Source organism: Heptranchias perlo, chromosome 30 (genome assembly GCF_035084215.1).
Source record: "Heptranchias perlo isolate sHepPer1 chromosome 30, sHepPer1.hap1, whole genome shotgun sequence".
In the NCBI taxonomy this organism is placed as follows: Eukaryota; Metazoa; Chordata; class Chondrichthyes; order Hexanchiformes; family Hexanchidae; genus Heptranchias; species Heptranchias perlo.
Window position 1 is genome coordinate 8087372 of NC_090354.1, and position 20696 is coordinate 8108067.

General features: G+C 45.8%; 1 protein-coding gene across 1 annotated transcript; it reads right to left on the bottom strand.

Annotated features, from left to right (window-relative positions):
• Positions 1-258: 258 nt before the first annotated feature.
• Positions 259-13146, bottom strand: mrpl10 (mitochondrial ribosomal protein L10). Its single transcript, XM_067968830.1, has 5 exons — positions 13091-13146; positions 7199-7368; positions 4911-5075; positions 3339-3483; positions 259-2212 (listed from the first exon to the last, which is right to left on the bottom strand). Exons 1-5 carry the CDS (start codon positions 13125-13127, stop codon positions 1950-1952), a joined length of 780 nt encoding a protein of 259 aa, XP_067824931.1. The 5' UTR covers positions 13128-13146; the 3' UTR covers positions 259-1949.
• Positions 13147-20696: the final 7550 nt, after the last annotated feature.

Below are 20696 nucleotides of genomic sequence, written 5' to 3' on the forward strand. Positions count from 1 at the left end.
GAGTAAAGCAAATTTTACTGAGTTGGGAGTGCCCGACGCTGACTCACTGAGTGACCGAAATGGGCATTCCCCAGCACCAGCAGCGCTCATTTTGAACAGTACAAAATTCACTGGAAAAAAAAACTTAAGCTTTGTTTTTGCATGTTTAAGGAGCAACTTAAATATGGTAGATATTTGTACACAGGCTCTGCAAGCAAGTACAGCATTGCAAATGCTTAAAAGGAAAAATGCACTGTTCCACAAAAACTGAAATTGAAGCACATTTAAAAGCACTTTATTGTGTGGGAGGTTTTTAATACACAGTGGTATTCAATTATTGTCACTGTTCTCTAAAGCTCAATCTGTTCAGCAAATCTACATTCATTTATTACTTCCCCTGGCTGTCCCAGACATGAATGCACTTTAATCACACCTGTCAGATGCAGATGTGCAGAGCAACATGCGCTGTGGGTAATGTCGCCACAATATTCCAGTTATTGCATAAAGCGACATTTACTTCGAGAGTCAAAGTATTCACCCCGAATGCTTCTCTACAGTTGAACATTACTTTGGAGCAGTGATTAGGATCTTGTCCATTCTTTTCCGTTACTTTTTCCACCTTCCTCCCCTTAAGATATTGACTCATCCTACGGTGCACCGCCACCGCCACCACTACTTTGCCTAAGTGGTCATTCTTCCTTTGAAAGGCAAGAGAGAGTCAGCAGGGTAGTGGATCACTGATTTTACCAGACATCCACACATACGCACTTTCCAGCATGAGTTATCAGATAACAATCACCAGCAGTGACCATGCCTCATTTTATCTCTTTCTAGCTGGGGGGACAGGGGGGGGGGGATTAGTGTAGAAATTGAGCTCAATTATAGCAACTCGGCACAGAGCAAGAATCAAATTTGTCTACTTTTTGATTGGTAAAACCAAAATGAACAGAGGTGCCCACTGTATTACTCTACATAACAGAATTCATTTTTTCCTACAATACACTGTTGTATGACTTTGTATAGTATTTTAAAACCTCCTGTCATCCACAGTCCATTTCCAAAATGCTGAAAGAGTCAATCAGCCTAGGCCCATCATGGACTGCAGTCACAGTCTGTAACATATTTCACAGTATTAGAAGATTGTTATATTCTCTAGGTTCTACACTTTATTCTAATTGGACCATGTAAAATTCAACAGTTTAGTTCCAGAATACGTGTGTTAAAACAAGCCGGACCAGTATATTTGCTTAGCCAGTGTTATAACAGATCACTATCACCAACAGGATCATATCAAATTAAGATAGAAACAGAAAATGCTGGAGAAATACACAAATTCGGTCATCCTCTGAAAGAGAGAAAACCATTCCATTGTGAAATTTAAAACAATCACATTCTCTTTCTGGTTCAGATGCTGAACGTTCATTTCCAACACTTTCAATTTCAGGTATCCAGCGTTCCACTGTTCCTTTTTATCCCACAGCAAGATAACCTACAAGACTAAATCTGCCATACTCGGTCAATCCCAATTGTTAAGGCAAATTTCACAATTGATCCTCTTTGAATTGGACTGGTTCACTGATCGAATTATACCAGTAAAATGAACATAGGCAGATGGAAGATAAAAACTTGTATTTAGTTTTAACTGTTTGTAGCATTATAGTTTTCTGAGGTTCAAATTTTGCCTTTTGTTCATATATTCTGGGAACTGTTTTAATCTGTACCCGTGCAGGAGATCAGTCTCATTTACAATGACAACGACGGTAAAAGAAAATACATTTGAGAACAGGGGGACATGTGCTGGAAAAACAATTGCTTCCCCAATAATTAAACAGTCCTTCAAGTCACAAAGTGTGAACACACACTCCAGTGTTTTTTTCTCTCTTTGATCCATTTATACGAGGAGATGGAGAGGGAACCCCACAAAGTGAAAAGTATTTTGTCACCCAGAAAATTCCGAAATACCAGAAGCCCTAAGATGCTTGGCTCCCCTGCATTTCCTTCTGCTCAAGGTTCTCTCCCTCTTTCGGTCCTGTGGCAGCTTCATTTTGCTGTTTCAAGTACCGCTCCAATAAAACAGCGAGACGCGCGGGGCCAGTCTGAAGGAGTTGGCACGTCTGAGACGTCATAAGAGTCAGGCCGCCTACAACCTCCCCACGGATGATCTGCATTCCTGGAAGTCTGGAGTAGTTAACAACTCCCTGTCTGCTGAAGAGTGCATCTTCGATACAAGCACCTGCATAGGGAACAGACAGCACAATCAAATGGAACAAATCTTAGCGCCCTTGCACTTTGTATTAGGAACAGAGGAATTGCTAGACATAAAAAGAATAACTAGTCCGCCTTCCACCATCTTATAGAATCATAGAATGGTTACAGCACGGAAGGAGGCCATTCGGCCCATCAAGTCCGCGCCGGCTCTATGCAAGAGCAATCCAGCTAGTCCCACTCCCCCGCCCTATCCCTGCAGCCCTGCAATTTTTTTCCTTTCAAGTACTTATCCAGTTCCCTTTTGAAGGTCATGATTGAATCTGCCTCCACCATCCCCTCAGGTAGTGCATTCCAGATCTCAACCACTCCCCGTGTAAAAAAAAGTTTTTCCTCGTGTCACCTTTGGTTCTTTTGTCAATCACCTTAAATCTATGTCCTCTGGTTCTTGACCTTTCTGCCAATGGGAACAGTTTCTCTCTATCTACTGTCTAGACCCTTCATGATTTTGAATACCTCTATCAAATCTCCTCGCAACCATCTATATTCCAAGGAGAACTACCACAGCTTCTCCAGTCTATCCACGTAACTAAAGCCCCTCATCCCTGGAATCATTCTAGTAAATCTCTTCTGCACCCTCGCTAAGGCCTTCACATCTTTCCTAAAGTGCAGTGCCCAGAACTGGACTCAATACTCCAGTTGTGGCTGAACCAGAATTTTGTAAAGGTTCATCATGACTTCCTTACTTTTGTACTCTATGCCTCTATTTATAAAACCCAGGATCCCGTATGCTTTTTTAACCGCTTTCTCAACCTGCCCTGCCACCTTCAACGATTTGTGCACATATACCCCCAGATCGCTCTGTTCCTGTACCCCTTTTAGAGTTGTGCCCTCTAGTGTATATTGCCTCTCCTCGTTCTTCCTACCGAAATGTATCACCTTGCATTTTTCTGCGTTAAATTTCATCTGCCACATGTCCACCCATGCCACCAGCCTGTCGATATCCTCTTGCAGTCTATCACTATCCTCCTCACTGTTTACTACACTTCCAAGTTTTGTGTCATCTGAAAATTTTGAAATTGTGCTCTATACACCCAAAGGCAGGAGGTTCCGATTTGAACCCAGCTCTGCCATTGCTCTAAAGCAGCTCTTACCCAGTAAGCTGATTTGAGTTGTACTGCGCACGGTCTGCAGCAGTTCTTTTGCTTTGGGCTCCTTACTCACAATCATGATGTTGTGACCAATAAATAAGGGCAGCAGGTTCTTGTACTTGGTGTCTGCTAGATACGAGCGCAGAACCTGGGACAGAGAAATAATCAGTAACGTTACAAGATGTAAACTTGAAGTACACCATCAATAAGATTTGCATTTATATAGTGGGGGGATTGTAACATTAAAACACCACCTATTAACGTGACTTAAACAGGCAATATCCTACAAACAACAATCAGATGCATGACTAGTTAAGCTGTTCTTAATGTCAGCCTTGGCTCAGTGGCAACACACTCACTGCTAAATCAGAAAGTCGTGGGCTCAAGTCCCACACCAGAGACATGAGCACATAATCTAGGCTGACATTTCACTGCAGGACTGAGGGAATGCTGCACTGTCGGAGGTGCCATCTTTCTGATAGGATGTCTGCTTTCTCAGGTGGACGCAAAAGATCCCATGGCACTATTCAAAGATAAGCAGGGTGTCCTGGCCAACATTCATCCCTCAACCAACACCACGGATTATCTGGTCATGGATCTCATTGCTGTTTGTGGGAGCTTGCCATGTACAAAGTAACCCCCGAATTTGCCTACAAAACAACACTGGCCCCACTTCAAACATACACTCTGACTTCATAACCCCTCAAAAAAGGCTGCAAGTGAATCCTGATCAGCACCATAGACAGAATATAGTTTTTAAAAATCTCATCATCTCCCTTTATTCTTTATAGCTAATATTACACAAGTGAGTTTTAATTCTGAAAATAATAAAAATCTTGCAAGTACTTCTTGTAACATTTTCCCATTTATAAATTCCCACGCCTACATTTATAATAGATGTAAACTTGTCAGGTTGTAATTAAATCCCTCCAGTGGGAGCACTACAGCACCACTTGCTGACACCAAAAGTGTGACATGTGAGCATGGGCAGTGGACACAAGAATTTATAATGGCAATATAAAACAGACAGAATGCATTACTTTAAAACGGGTATTAAATTACATCTGTGCTCCCTGGTTCGATTATCCCACAGCCTCTAACCCAGCTTCACCTGAAAACCATACATGGTCTTGACTCCCCAAGAGCAATGCCAATGAAGATTGACCAGTACATTTCAATTTTAACTTTAAATGGGACCTCATTTTCTTTTTGGTTAGTTGTCCATCCACATCTTCTCAAGGGTACAGTTCCACAGCCATTGGCAACTGTCGCCTTTACCTCAATCAAATACTATTCCTCACTACAACTACAACTGTAGATGGCATTAGAACCAAGTCTTCACCCATCTACACACATGCAATTTTCAGATGGAGAACACTAGCTAGGCTCCCACATGGAGAACATGCATTTAGGAGAAATAATGGAGAGCTACCGATACTTGTGGAAGCCCCAAGAGTTGATGGCTTCTGGAGTGGAGGGAGAAAACAGGGGGAGGAGGAATCCCTGGGAGTAAAATAGAATGGAGTGGCTATTGGGATAATTCCACGAGCACCAGGATGTAAAGTTAACACAAACCTGATTAGGGAAGAATTTCATGCGAATATCGTGTTTCATTAAGCGATGTCGAAGAAGCCTCAGCTCGTCAGAAGTGATGGAGTTGTTCTGGAAAACTGTAATCATTTTATTCTCCCTGAATGTCATTTCAACATCTCGCTGTAGGAGCTTTTCTAAGCTCGTCGGCTAAAGGAGAGATGTATAAAAACACTGTTATGCACGGCGCCTCATCGACTAATAGAAAACAGTGAAATGCTGTTACATGCGTAGAAGAGACAGAAGCTCTAGTTAACAACCAGCAGATTATATTAACTACAGCTAGAAACAAAGCAGTTTCCCCCCACCCCCCAGAAGATGCCAACTGTTGCCATGGTGCAGTTCCACAAGTACTGACTGGCGTCTTGTATCTCCCAAGTGACTATTCTCCAAGTCTGAGCCCAGGGAGCAAGTGTTGGTAGACTTTTCTACCTCGGGGAGCATCAGAGTCAAGCCCATACCTGTCCGCCTGCGACAGCCACAGACGTGCCTCTTCCACCAGGGATTATTGGATAGAGATCAGAAATGAGAATGCTGGCTGGCCTTTCCCTTCTCCATCCCAAGGGCACTGAGGCAAATTGCTGTACTCCTACCATCTGCCCCAGCCAAGATCAGCTAACTCAACTTATACCCGAGATTGAACATGGAATCTTCCTGGTCCCGATGATTCAGTTCCTCACCGGACAGACGATTTATCAACTGCATCTATAAATTGGGTTTATCATGTTTTCATTTACTGAACACAAATGAATGTAATCTGAAAATTACTGTTGCAAGCATAGTACCTAGTTTTTGCTATGTTTATGTGGCTCACAAGCGGCCTCTGGTGGTGCAGATCAAGTATTGCAGCAGTATAAACACAGCATCCCACAGTATTGTGTGGTTTCCTTTTCTTTCTCTGTCCGGTTCTAAAGAAATACATTCCCAAAAAGTCCTCTTTGGGAAAGAACCATTATTTCTTCAGTTTTAATTAAAAAGATTGGTGACAAGGAAGCTCAGGTTGCCTAAGCGCAAAATCTAACAGGTTAACAGTTTTGTGTGTCTTTCCATAGAATATGCAGAACTTGTTCCAGTCCTACTCAGGCTCACTCACTAATCTTTTCATCTATTACATTGATGTTTCCGTTTCTGCTGCTTTAAATTCACTGACTAAACCTTCCACTTCGACCCAAGCTTCGCCTTTACAAGTCCTGCCTCTGAATATCTTGGACTTCTCTCTCCATCGCCAACAGTGGAATAAATACAGTTATTTATTACCACTCCCACAACAGCTTGGATTATATTTCTTCCTGCCTGTCGGGCTGGCAGTGGGGGCACTACAATTGACCTCGGCGCCCAGGGTCAGGGAGGGAGGGGAATAAAATCAGCTGGGGTTTCCACGTGTGATCGTTATCCAGTCACCCCTTCAGGGGAGTGCATGCATGTGGATACCCAGTGAGAAAATGATCAGGCTTGGCCGTATTGCCCCTCCTGCTTAAAATAGCTTACTGGCATACTCTGTCTGGTCTCACACATGAGTAATGCTACTTTAGTGAAGTACTGAAAGGCAGTCGGCACCTGTGAAACTGTACCCAAGCAGAGAGTTAACACCTTCAAGAGAGAAGGTGGTAAATAAGCAGTGAGAGGGAAAAAAAGAGCCTGTGGTTGAGAAGCAATTTTGATTAAAAGCAGCATCATAGATACAATTACCAGTAATTCCATTAAAATAATGGAACTGTTGGGAGTGTCTAGTGAATGTTATCAGAACATGGATACTATGGATTCCAATGGCTTCTACAATAATAACAATTCTGTGTGGACACTGAGCACAACTTAGACAACACTGACTTCAATACTTCGATGAATTTGATGACTACGAATTGGAGGGTTTCTAAAAGCATTTTTTTAAAAAAATTGTTTTTTTCCCACTTCTTTTACCAGTATAGTTCACATGTTGGACTTTCAACAACCACAGGATGTCCCAAAGCGCTTCACAGCAAATGAAGTACTTTGAAGTGTAGTCACTGTTGTAATGTAGGGAAACGCAGCAGCCAATTTGCACACATGGTCCCACAACGAGATAATGACCAGATAATCAAGAATCGAGTGCAATAGTTAGTGAGCACATTTGAACATTGGCAGGTCCTTGCCAAGAAAGTCCACATTAAATAAATAAATCTTCACCCCATAAAAACAATATATTGCCTGATTCAGGCGTTATCCCTGTGCTACACATGGTGGATGGAAGAAATAGCAATAAAAAGCACAACTCCACACTCATTAAATATCTTCACCTCTTGGACCACCCGCTTCCTGGGTTTGATGCATCTTTCTGGGATGGCAGGCTTCGGAGCGATGTACTGTGTGACAGCCAGCAGCTTCTGACGGTGGATGTGCATGGGTTTGCGGTGGCGAGTGACTGCCTTGGATCCATGACGCACAATCTGTTGGGACGGAAGCCACCCTTCGAGAAAAAAAAAAGACATTTGGGTTTGGTGACCTTCTCAGGCCCACAAGAAGCTAAGCATTTACAATTCAAGCAATTAAAAATGGTACTCTTTGAGCAGCAGAGTTCACTGCAGCACATGCTGGGGGTGTAATTATTACAATGGAAGAATGCGTTAAAATGCAAGAAGACAATAATAAACTTGCAGAATGGGCATGTAATTGGCAAATGAATTTCAATATAGGTGTGAGGTGGTGCATTTTGGTAGGAAGAATGAGGATAATAAGAGACTAAATGGGGTAGAGGAGCAGAGGGGTCTGGGGGTACAGATACACAACTCACTAAAAGTAGCAACACAGGTTAATAAGGCCATAAAAATGGCACACCAAGCACCGGAGTTCATTTCCAGAGAGAAATAATTGAAAAGCAGGGAAGTTATGTTAAACTTATACAGAACCTTGGTTAGACCACACTTGGAGTACTGTGCACAATTCTCGTCTCCATATTGTAAAAAAGATAGAGAGGCATTGGAGAAGGTGCAAAAAAAATTCACAAGGATGATACCAGAATTGGGAGGATATACTTATCAGGACAGGCTAAATAAGCTGAGGCTCTTTTCTCTAGAAAAGAGAAGGCTGAGGGGTGACCTGATAGAGGTCTTTGAGATAATGAAAGGGTCTGATAGGGTAGACATAGAGAAAATAAAGATGAGATAGTCACTAATAAATCCAAAAGAGAATTCAGGAGAAACTTCTTTACCCAAAGAGTGGTTAGAATGTGGAACACGCTACCGTGTGAGTGGGTGAGGCAAATAGGATAGATGCATTTAAGGGGAAGCTAGATAAGCACATGAGGGAGAAAGGAATTGAAGGGTATGCTGACAGGGTTAGATGAAGCTCGTGTGGAGCATAAATGCCAGCATTGACCAGTTGGGCTGAATGGCTTGTTTCTGTGCTGTAGACTCAATGTAACTCACTGGGACACTAACCTCAGTGATCCAATCACAGGGTTGGTCTTAAGCTGAAACCAAGAGATTCCTCAAAGGAAGAGAATGAAAACTTATGGCAGAAGTCATTTCTTGGGCACCTTCTGGTAACCTGTTTCATAACAGCATTGCCATGGGCCTGAGAATGAGCAATTGGCCATACTCTTGGCCACATAAGATGGAGGTATGGAGAGACCTTTGTAAATATTTTAAAGTACGTTCTTAGGTCATCTCCAGAAGGATAAGATGGTGACGGCTGCAACATAATGCCCAAAGTTGATTTCTTTCTTTTGAAAAAGTCTGATTTACGACATTTACCTTTTTAAAAAAAGTGTGCAGGGCCCTGTGCCCGGTGAAACCTTTCCTCAAAGTCTCTCCTAAAGGCACCAAATCACACAGTTGCATGGGCACCAGCTGCCCTTTCTGTACCACGCACAAGTAGACATTCGTCATGGCAGCTAAGAGCAATGAAAGTCAGCAGACTATTTGACCACGATGTGCATCACAACCAAATGTGAACCTGTCCTTACACAATGTCCACACAAGTGCATTTGCCACCTTGAGTCACTGAATAGTAATCAGATCTGGGAACCCAGTGCAAGTACCTGACTCCCTTAAGCAGCTGGGGGCATTCTCTCCTCATCCTCTCTCCCACATTTTCTTTCCTCCTTTTAGTGAGACAATAAGGATCATCCGTCATTTCATTATTTAGGATGTCACCTGAGACCGTACTGAACTAATATGACATCGCGTTCGTCATTGCATCAAATGAAAACTGTTTCCAAGGACAGTGAAGACAGTGTTGTTACCACCAGCACAGTCCTGTCTGAGATCAGCTAATTTAGCAAAGACCAAAGTGCAATCTTGGACTTTCCTCTCCTCTTTAGCCGAGTACCACAACAAGCAGTGCAGTCAGCCATAAAGTTAAAATTTTTAAATTCCAATATATCACAATTGACACCCAACCTTTAACCAGAGAGTGATAAGAATATGGAACTTGCTACCACAAGGAGTAGTTAAGACAAATAGCATAGATGCATTTAACAGCAAGCTAAGTAAACACATGAGGGAGAAAGGGATAGAAGGCTATGCTGATAGGGTTAGATGAAGAGGGGAGTAGGCTTGTGTGGAGCATAAACAACGGCATGGACCTGTTGGGGCGAATGGCTTGTTTCTGTGCTGTAATTTCTATGTAACCTCACCAAAGCTACAGGTCAGCAAAACTTAATATCTTCTAATATCAGGACAAAGCAGCCTGCTTGATTGGCACCCCATCCACCACCTTAAACATTCACTTCCCTCCATCGGCACACTGTCGCTGTAGTGTGTACCATCTCAAGATGCACTGCAGCAACTCGCCAAGGCTTCTTCGATAGCACCTCCCAAACCCACAACCTTTACCACCTAGAAGGACAAGGGCAGAAGGTGCACGTGAACACCACCACCTGCAAGTCACACACCATCCTGACTTGGAAATATATCGCTGCTGGGTCAAAATCCTAGTCTCCCCACCTAACAGCACTGTGGGAGAACCTTCACCACACAGACTGCAGCGGTTCAAGGCGGCGGCTCACCACCACCTTCTCAAGGGCAATTAGGAATGGGCATTAAATACTGGCCTTGCCAGCGACGCCCACATCCCCTGAATGAATTAAAAAAACTGTCAGACCTTATATTTGCGACTCCAATCCAAAATGCTTTATTTATTTTCCAAAATCAATACTTGATTCATGGAAATCAGATACTGCATTTTTCAGTTGTTAACTTTTTTTTAAAAAAAAGTTCAGTCTGTGATCGATTTGAGAACAGCAGCACTGCCCCTTGTAGACAGAGCTTTCACCCAGCATAACAATGCTTAATTAAATCTTGAAAGGTCTTGATATTTTCTTCCAATATAAGTGTTATACTCCTCTTGCTCAAAATTTCATTATTTTAGATTTCAGAGATCATATTTGACTTCTTTGAATGAGTTTCACTTGCTTTGAATTCATGCAAGTACCTGACTCCCTTAAGCAGCTGGGGGCATTCTCTCATCATCCTCTCTCCATTTTCTTTCCTCCATTTAGTGGGACAATAAGGATCATCCATCATTTCATTATTTAGGATGTCACCTGAGACTGTACTGAACTAATATGACATCTCGTTCGTCATTGCATCAAATGAAAACTGTTTCCAAAAACCCTGGAAACAATTAGATGCTGCAGAAGGAGGGATTACACTGGAGGATCTTTCAATGGATGAATCAAGTTTGGCTAACTGGCCTTTCTCATTCATAATTATCTTGCTCATTACTTTTCTCAACAGCAACTGAAAGTTTTGGAAATACACAGAAGAGCAGATGCAGTGAAAAGAGGAAAAAACCCATCAAATGTTTTGATCTGGACCCTTGATCAGGACACCTCTATACAAAGAGGCTGACCCCAAAACATTAACCGGCCTTTTCCTTCAGATGCTGCACATTTCCATTCTTATTTTACTTCAGATTTCCAACAGTTTTTCTTTTAAATCTTCAGGTTCACACCTCAATTTGGGACCTTGTTTCAGGATCTTTTTCTAACTTCCACTCACTTAAGAGTGCAGAGGGCTCCTATTTATAAGGGAAGAGAGGGCGAGGGGGGGGAAAAAAGGAAGAGGAGGGAGGGGGGGGAAAAAAGGAAGAGGAGGGAGGGGGGGAAAAAAGGAAGAGGAGGGAGGGGGGGAAAAAAGGAAGAGGAGGGAGGGGGGGAAAAAAGGAAGAGGAGGGAGGGGGGGAAAAAAGGAAGAGGAGGGAGGGGGGGAAAAAAGGAAGAGGAGGGAGGGGGGGAAAAAAGGAAGAGGAGGGAGGGGGGGAAAAAAGGAAGAGGAGGGAGGGGGGGAAAAAAGGAAGAGGAGGGAGGGGGGGAAAAAAGGAAGAGGAGGGAGGGGGGGAAAAAAGGAAGAGGAGGGAGGGGGGGAAAAAAGGAAGAGGAGGGAGGGGGGGAAAAAAGGAAGAGGAGGGAGGGGGGGAAAAAAGGAAGAGGAGGGAGGGGGGGAAAAAAGGAAGAGGAGGGAGGGGGGGAAAAAAGGAAGAGGAGGGAGGGGGGGAAAAAAGGAAGAGGAGGGAGGGGGGGAAAAAAGGAAGAGGAGGGAGGGGGGGGAAAGGAAGAGGAGGGAGGGGGGGGAAAGGAAGAGGAGGGAGGGGGGGGAAAAAGGAAGAGGAGGGAGGGGGGGAAAAAAGGAAGAGGAGGGAGGGGGGGGGAAAGGAAGAGGAGGGAGGGGGGGGGAAAGGAAGAGGAGGGAGGGGGGGGGAAAGGAAGAGGAGGGAGGGGGGAGGAAGAGGAGGGAGGGGGGAGGAAGAGGAGGGAGGGGGAAGGAAGAGGAGGGAGGGGGAAGGAAGAGGAGGGAGGGGGAAGGAAGAGGAGGGAGGGGGAAGGAAGAGGAGGGAGGGGGAAGGAAGAGGAGGGAGGGGGAAGGAAGAGGAGGGAGGGGGAAGGAAGAGGAGGGAGGGGGAAGGAAGAGGAGGGAGGGGGAAGGAAGAGGAGGGAGGGGGGGGGGAAGGGGAGAGGAGGGAGGGGGGGGGGAAGGGGAGAGGAGGGAGGGGGGGGGGAAGGGGAGAGGAGGGAGGGGGGGGGGAAGGGGAGAGGAGGGAGGGGGGGGGGGAAGGGGAGAGGAGGGAGGGGGGGGGGGAAGGGGAGAGGAGGGAGGGGGGGGGAAGGGGAGAGGAGGGAGGGGGGGGGGAAGGGGAGAGGAGGGAGGGGGGGGGGAAGGGGAGAGGAGGGAGGGGGGGGGAAGGGGAGAGGAGGGAGGGGGGGGGAAGGGGAGGGGGGGGGAAGGGGAGGGGGGGGGAAGGGGAGAGGAGGGGGGAAGGGGAGGGGGGGGGGAAGGGGAGAGGAGGGGGGAAGGGGAGAGGAGGGGGGGGGGGAAGGGGAGAGGAGGGGGGGGGGGGAAGGGGAGAGGAGGGGGGGGGGGAAGGGGAGAGGAGGGGGGGGGGGAAGGGGAGAGGAGGGGGGGGGGAAGGGGGGGGGGGGGGAAGGGGAGGGGAGGGGGGGGGAAGGGGAGAGGAGGGAGGGGGGGGGAAGGGGAGAGGAGGGAGGGGGGAAGGGGAGAGGAGGGAGGGGGGAAGGGGAGAGGAGGGAGGGGGGAAGGGGAGAGGAGGGAGGGGGGGGGGAAGGGGAGAGGAGGGAGGGGGGGGGAGGGGAGAGGAGGGAGGGGGGGGGAAGGGGAGGGGGGGGGAAGGGGAGGGGGGGGGGAAGGGGAGAGGAGGGGGGAAGGGGAGAGGAGGGGGGAAGGGGAGAGGAGGGGGGGGGGGAAGGGGAGAGGAGGGGGGGGGGGAAGGGGAGAGGAGGGGGGGGGGAAGGGGGGGGGGGGGGGAAGGGGAGGGGAGGGGGGGGGAAGGGGAGAGGAGGGAGGGGGGGGGAAGGGGAGAGGAGGGAGGGGGGAAGGGGAGAGGAGGGAGGGGGGAAGGGGAGAGGAGGGAGGGGGGGGGGGAAGGGGAGAGGAGGGAGGGGGGGGGGGAAGGGGAGAGGAGGGAGGGGGGGGGGGAAGGGGAGAGGAGGGAGGGGGGGGGGGGAAGGGGAGAGGAGGGAGGGGGGGGGGGGAAGGGGAGAGGAGGGAGGGGGGGGGGAAGGGGAGAGGAGGGAGGGGGGTAGCGGGAGATCAGAGGCCGCAGTTCCCTCCGTCCATCCCCGACAGCGGAACGCTCACTGAGAGCAGGGTCCCGGCGGAGGTGAGGCGGCACCGGCCTTCTGGCTGTTTCTGTTCCCGATTGAAGCGACCCCGCCCGCCCCGGGCTCTCACCTCTGCGGCTCAGCAGCCGCCCGCACAGCGCCGCCATCTTCACACACACCCCGCAGCAAACTGACGCGCGATTCGCCACAGGCTGAGATCAGCAGCCAATCAGAGAGAAGCACAGAACCGACCAATCCGAATCCGTAGCCCGAATCCGAGGCAGGTATTGGCTGCACAGTAGCCAATCAGAACAAAACGTACAGCAGCCAATCGTAATCTGCCCAATGGCCAACCCGCAGCAACCCGGAGCCGCAGTGCCCTCTGGTGGACGGGGAGCTGATGTTACAGAAATGGCCTCACTGCACTAGGGAGGTTGGGTTGCCAACCCTCCAGGACTGGCCTGGAGTCTCCCGGAATTAATGATTAATCTCCTGGACGCTGCTGCGAGCAAAACCGGGAGAAAAATCATAGGGCTATTAAAAAAAAAATTGTGTGAATTTTTTGAAGGAAAAAATTTATTGAAGGGAAAAAATTTTACGTAGAAAGAGCGAAGGAATGGAACTAACTGTATTGCTCTTACAAAGAGCTGGTATGGGCTTGATGGGCTGAATGGACTCTTCTGTGCTGTTATGATTCTACCACTTTTTATTAGTTTGGAGAGTGGGTGGGGAGGGGAAGGCTGTTTGACTGGGCAGGATGGGAGGACATATGATGAAACCTCCAGGAATATGTCTAATGAGAGTTGGCGACCTTACAGGGAGGGGATACAATTAGACAGGGTTCCTGAACCAATGACCTCTGCTGGAATTGCATGTGTTTGGACGTTTGGGTGAGGAGATGATCAGACTTGGCCACGATGCCCCCCCACTAACAAATAGCCAATACTTAGGTCAAGGTTGAAGTATGGAAGGCGAGTGAATTCAGTGACAATTGATTCTAGCAAGGTGTCCGCACTTTTTGTGGGTGGGGGGGCGGGAATTAGAAGAGGGAAAAAGAAGGGGCAAGGAAATATGCAATTAGAATCACGTGTTATGTCTGGCTGTAAAATGCAAGGGCTGAAAAGGGACCACAGTTTTTAAATTGTCAGCTTGACCGAAACAGATATACTGGTCAATTATCTCATTGCTGTTTGTGGGACTTTGCAGTTCGCAAATTGACTGCTGAGTTGTGGGTTCAAATCCCACTAGGATCTGAGCGCGTAACTGAGGCTGACACTTCGGTGCAGTACTGAGGGAGTGCTACATTGTCGGAGGTGCCGTCTTTCAGATGAGATGTTGAACTGAGACCCTGTTTACCTGTTCAGGTGAACTCGGAGGATCCAATGGTACTTCGAAAAAGAGCAGGGGAGTTCTCCTGGTTTTGTGGACAACATTCACCCCTTAACCAACACCACTAAAGCAGATCAACCGGTCATTTATCTCATTGCTGTTTGTGGAACCTTTCTGTGCAGCTGGAGAATGGCTTCGATCTTGCTGCCATTAAGCTGGAGGAAATTTTGGCACATCCAGGTCATAATGTCGGAGAGCGTAACAACAATCTCGGCGACTTGGGTCGGGTGCCAGAGGACGTCTGGTCACCTCTGGAACTTTACTCCAGTGAGGCAGCAATGCCCTCGGGAGAGGGGGAGAGGGAAGCAAAATTGGCAGAGGAGATTGAACAAGAAAACCAACATTTTCAGGTGACATTTGGAGGGTAGACACGGAATTCAATGTTACTAAAGAGGTGGGGAAACCAAGGAAAGACCCACTCAAATGATAATTCTTTATTTGCGATATCTTCATCTGACTTTATTTGAGTGTAAACGAGACAGTCAACTGTGAAAAGCATCACAGCTGAAGCTGAACTCACCTAATGTCCACACATGCACACCTTCCAGCTGGAGTTGCTGAGCAGCGATCATTGGAATGGGACTCCTTGCAGATTTTTGCACTCCCAAGGCCAGGAGTGCTGAGGTCAGTTGTTAACGGCCCCCATCACTTCCCTGGTTGAGATCAGCTGACTCGGCACAGACCAGGCCACAGACCAGAGACCCTTTTTGGCTGAGTGGATCTGTTCCCCACCAGGCAAGACACTTGTCCACTAAGCCACTGAGAGATCGGATATTTATTGGCCATCGGTGGGAAGGAAAATGGTGCTGGTGAACATTTGAACGAAAAAATTGGAGGTTTCGATTTTTTTCCACGTTCTTTTACTTGCTTCAGTGGACCTGCAGGTGGTGCTGTTAACTGAAAAATGCTGCTGATGGCATCAATCCTGCTCGAGTTTGAGAAGGCATGAAATGGGAAAAGGCCATTGAGCCCATCAAACACACTCCTTCCGCAGGCCATGATCACAAGGTAATTACGGAGGAGGGAGCCCATTCAGCTCACCCATCCAGAATGACCCTAAAGCCCACTCATTGGAGCAACCAATCGGTTCTTAAATAATTGCAAGATTTTTGTTTCCACAAGCCTATCCAGGAGTCCATTCCACGTGTTGATCAGTCTTTGTGCAAAGATCTCCTGATATCAGTTCTAAATTTGCCTAGAGCTAGTTTAAACCTGTGACCCATTGTTCTACTCTCACAGTTTAAAGTAATTTTCCAGATTTGCCCTTTCGATACTGTTTATAAACCCGCACACTGCTTTAAGATCATTTCTCAGATGTTCCCTTTCAACAACAACAACTTGCATTTATATCGAGTTGCACCGAGTTACATTGAAACTACAGCACAGAAACAGGCCATTCGGCCAAACTGGTCTGTGCCAGCGTTTCTGCTCCACACGAGCCTCCTCCCTCTCTACTTTAATCCTATCGGCATACCCTCCAATCCTTTCTCCCTCATGTGCTTATCTAGCTTCCCCTTAAATACGTCTATCCCATTTGTCTCAACTACTCCTTGTGATAGCACATTCCATATTCTTACCACTCTTTGGGTAAAGAAGTTTCTCCTGAATTTCCTCTTGGGTTTATTAATGACTATTTTATATTTATGACCTCTAGATTTGGACTCCCCCCACATGTGGAAATATTTTCTCTTTATCAGGTCACCCCTCAGCCTTCTCTTTTCTAGAGAAAATAGCCCCAGCCTGTTCAGCCTTTCCTGATAAGGATATCGCCTCCGTTCTGGTATCATCCTTGTGAATATTTTTTGCACTCTCTCCAATGACTCTATATCCTTTCTATAATGTGGAGACCAGAACTGTTCACAGTACTCCAAGTGTGGTCTAACCAAGGTTCTATACAAGTTTAACATAACTTCTCTGCTTTTCAATTCTGTCCCTCTAGAAATGAACCCCAGTGCTTGATTTGCCTTTTTTACGTCTCTACTTTTAGTGATTTGTGTATCTTTACTCCGAGATCCCTTTGCTCCTCTATTCCATTTAGACTCTTATTATCCAAGCAGTATGTGGCCTCCTTATTCTTCCTACCAAAATGCACCATCTCACACTTATCTGTATGGAAATTCATTTGTCAATTACATGCCCATTCTGCAAGTTTATTAATGTCCTCATGTATTTTGACACATTCTTGCTTTGTATTAACTACACCCCCTAACTTGGTGTCGTCTACAAATTTTGAAATTTTACTTCCAATTCCAGAATCCAAGTTGCTAATGTAAGTTGTGAACAACAGTGGTCCCAGCACCGATCCCTGTGGAACACCACTTCCCACCTTTTGCCAGTCTGAGTAGCTACCCTTAACACCTACTCTCTGTTTTCTGTTTTGTAGCCAGCTTGCTATCCATTCGGCTACCTGTCCCCTGACTCCACATGCCCTGACCTTAGTCATGGGTCTACAATGCGGTACCTTATCGAAGGCCTTTTGAAAATCCAAATATATTACATCTACTACATTACTCTTGTCTACTCTTTCTGTTGCTTCTCCAAAGAATTCAATAAAGTTGGTCAAGCATGACTTTCCCTTCTGAAATCCATGCTGACTGTTCTTTATTATATTTTCGTTCTCTAGATGTTTCTCTATTACATCTTTGAGTAAAGATTCCATTATCTTTTCTACCACCGATGTTAAGCTAACAGGTCTATAGTTCCCTGGATTTGTTCTATCTACTTTTTTAAATATAGGAATAAAATTAGCTGCCCGCCAGTCTTCTGGCACTATTCCCTTTTCTAATGAATTTTTATATGTATGTAATAGTGCCTCTGCTATCTCCTCCCTAATATTTGCGGATGCAATCCAGGGATCTTACCCTTACCTCTTTATTCATCCATGGTGTTTCACTATTGGCTAATTTGTTCTTGTTTTTTAGAGGAATATATTTCTCCTAAACTCTATTGATCACCGTTTTAAATATTTCCCATTGTTGTTCTATCTCTTTATCCGTCAAAGTTTTTTTTCCATTTTCCCTTCCCTAGTTCCATTCTCATCCCCTCAAAATTAGCTTTTTTTCCAATCTATTACTTTGGTCTTTGACTTACTTATGTCTTTCTCAATCATTATTTTAAACCTTATTATGGTATGATCGCTATTGCCCAGATGTTCCCCCACGCTAACTCTTCTTATCTGCTCTGGTTCATTTCCCTTTACTAGATCCAGCGGTGATTACTCTCTTGTTGGGCTTCTCAAACATTGGGTAAGAAAGGAGCCCTGTACACACTAAAAAGTCTATTCCCTTTTCCCCTTTAGCACCTTTAACATAGTGAAATGTACCAAGGCGCTTCGCAGGAGACGATTATCAAAAAAAATTTGACACTGAGCCACATAAGGTGAATTTAGGAAAGGAGACCAAAAGCTTGGTCAAATAAGTAGGTTTTAAGGAGCATCTTAAAGGAGGAGAAAGAGGTTGAGAGGTGGAGAGGTTTAGGGAGCGAAGACCAGAGCTTAGGACCTAGGCAGCTGAAGGAACGACTGCCAATGGAGGGAAAGTCAAAGTTTCTCTGGTATTTTCACAGAACTGAGACCTCTAACACTGGGGATCAATCTCCTGGCTTTTCTCTGCACTGCCTGCAGTGTTTGAATCTCTCTCTACGTCTCAGTGACCATAACTGGACACAGTACTTAAAGTGATGATGTGGAGATGCCGGTGATGGACTGGGGTTGACAATTGTAAACAATTTTACAACACCAAGTTATAGTCCAGCAATTTTATTTTAAATTCACAAGCTTTCGGAGATTTTCTCCTTCCTCAGGCAAATGTCAGGCAAATTCCTCAGAAAATCTCCGAAAGCTTGTGAATTTAAAATAAAATTGCTGGACTATAACTTGGTGTTGTAAAATTACTTAAAGTGAGCAATCAGTTTGCTCACTACAGACCTGAAAATTGAACCTGGCATTTTTTCTGGTCTCAAGAAGGACATCAGAAATGTTTCTGGTATCGTGTAATTTGTTTTTGGTATCTCCCTCAGGGTCAGCTTTAGGCTGGACCCTGGATGCCAGTGTGGGTCACAGCCTGCTGGTAAATGCTGCCATCTTGGACATAAAGTATGCCACGCAGTTGGATAATAGCATAATAGGTAGTGCTTATATCGAGATCTCACATCAGCCTTTCGTTCTGTTCCTCCAGCTGCTTCATCTCATTTGAACACCTCACCCTCCACTAACCCCCATCTTTTCATTAGGATCTTCCCTGTCTATCTCCCATGCCCCAGGCACCTTTATGATCAAATCTCCTCCGTCCTCTCCAACTGGGTGATTTTGCACCAAACTACCTCTCCTCCTTGGCAGATTCAATTTTACTTGAACTCCCCCTGCCCCCGACTTCCTTTCTCTTCTTGCCCCTCACAACCTCCACCTTCCATAATGAACTCCCACACCCACACTAATGGCCACCTTGTCAATCTTGTCATCACACCCACTGTCCTGGGGTGTTCAGTGAGGAGAAAATGTATTAGAGCAGAAAAGGATAGGGTGGGTAAGTGACCCCATAACTAATCTCACTCGAGTCCCCTAAATCCTACGGCAGCTCTGGACTCTCTTGAACAATAATCCCCACCAAGAAATCTTTAAGAATCATCTTCTTGTTTGTATGGCTTGGTGTCATAATTTCTTGTGTTGGCGGGGTAGAGTTTGGCTTACGATGTATATCTGGATGGATGCATTAACCCAGAATTTCAGGGCTTCTTTCATAAATGATGAATCTTCACAATATTAGAGCTAATTGGGAAATGCATCGAAAAATTGTTGCTACAGTGTTGTAGCCCTACATTCAGTCTGTAATCCCTTCAACTGGAACTACCTGCTGGGAACAGAGGATTGCAGAATTATCCCTATGATCTGTTGTTCCCTAATTTCTACTTACTGAATGTTATAAATTTCTCATATATATTTATGACTTGTATTATTTATCTAGTTTTATTATGTACTCAGTATTAATCACATGTCATATACACCGTGGAGACAGAACTGCTGTGGCCAGTATATGAAAGAAGACCTGAAGAAATGTTGACTCATGGCTTTCAAATCTCACTCTGCTTTTGACTGGGCTCAAGTCTAAATTCCCTGGAAGATCAAATAAGCAGAATAATACTGGAGGAAGTGAGTCAGAAAATCTTGGAAACATCCACACACACACACGCCACAGAGAGAGGATATGGGCAGAGGCTTAATGATAGTGAAACTCACAATGAGGAGCCAAGATGAGTGGGTTAGACAGTGTACTGCTCACATAGCCTGTGTATTCTAGTTGCGGACAGGAATGGGGCTCCATTGTGATGCTACCCATATTTTGTTGTGTGGTGGTCTGTTTAGGTTCATGTGTGGAACAATGGCCACTTGGATGAGATATCTGAGGGCTGCCAATACCCCAGCAAGAGTTAGGGGGAGGAATTTCAACCCGTTTAGTGCTGGTAAAATGGGCATTGGGTCTCCAAATATTGTGTGGGGATTTCTTGTGCCCGGTGTCTGGACAAGTGCGCCCGATGCCATTTTGAGTCAGGTGCGTTTTAGTTGTCCAGGGCGCTCGCCCGAAACTGGCCTGATACATTATGTAAATGAGGGTCCTGCGCCTGCTTCAGGACCCTACCGCCATTGTCAACTTCCTCAGCACTGGATTTACCCATTCTAAAACCCCCCCACAAATTCCTGGGCAGGAGGGACATTGTACCATCCTTATTTAAAGGGATCCTCAGCTGCAATTAGTTCAGTACCGTGGTCTCCTTACCTCAGGAAGGATATACTTGCCTTAGAGGGGGTGCAACGAAGGTTCACTAGATTGATTCCTGGGATGAGAAGGTTGTCCTATGAGGAGAGATTGAGTAGAATGGGCTTATATTCTCTGGAGTTTAGCAGAATGAAACATATAAAATTCTTAGAGGGTTTGACAGGATAGATGTTTAGAGATTGTTTCCTCTGGCTGAAGAGCCTAGAACTATGGGTCATAGTCTCAAGATAAGAGGTCAGCCATTTAGGACCGAGATGAGGAAAAATTTCTTCACTCAGAGAGTTGTGAATATTTGGAATTCTCTACCCCAAAAGGCTGTGGATGCTCAGTCATTGAGTATATTCAAGACTGAGATCGATGAATATTTGGACACTAAGGGAATCAAGGGCTATGGGGATAGGGCGGGCCAGTGGAGTTGAGGTAGAAGATCAGCCATGATCTTATTGAATGGCGGAGCAAGCTTGAGGGGCCGTATGGCCTACTCCTGCTCCTAATTCATATGTTCTTATGTTAGCCATTTCAGAGTACTGCTGGGCTCTTGTGCCTATTTCTGGCTGCTGTAGCTGACTACAAAAT

Excerpts from the sequence above, each read along its gene's own strand:
- mrpl10 (XM_067968830.1), bottom strand. The coding sequence starts at position 13,127 with ATGGCGGCGCTGTGCGGGCGGCTGCTGAGCCGCAGAG. Across the intron at positions 7,369-13,090 it reads GCGGCTGCTGAGCCGCAGAG|GGTGGCTTCCGTCCCAACAG; the intron begins GTGAGAGCCCGG and ends TTTTTCTCGAAG. Across the intron at positions 5,076-7,198 it reads GGAAGCGGGTGGTCCAAGAG|CCGACGAGCTTAGAAAAGCT; the intron begins GTGAAGATATTT and ends TCTCTCCTTTAG.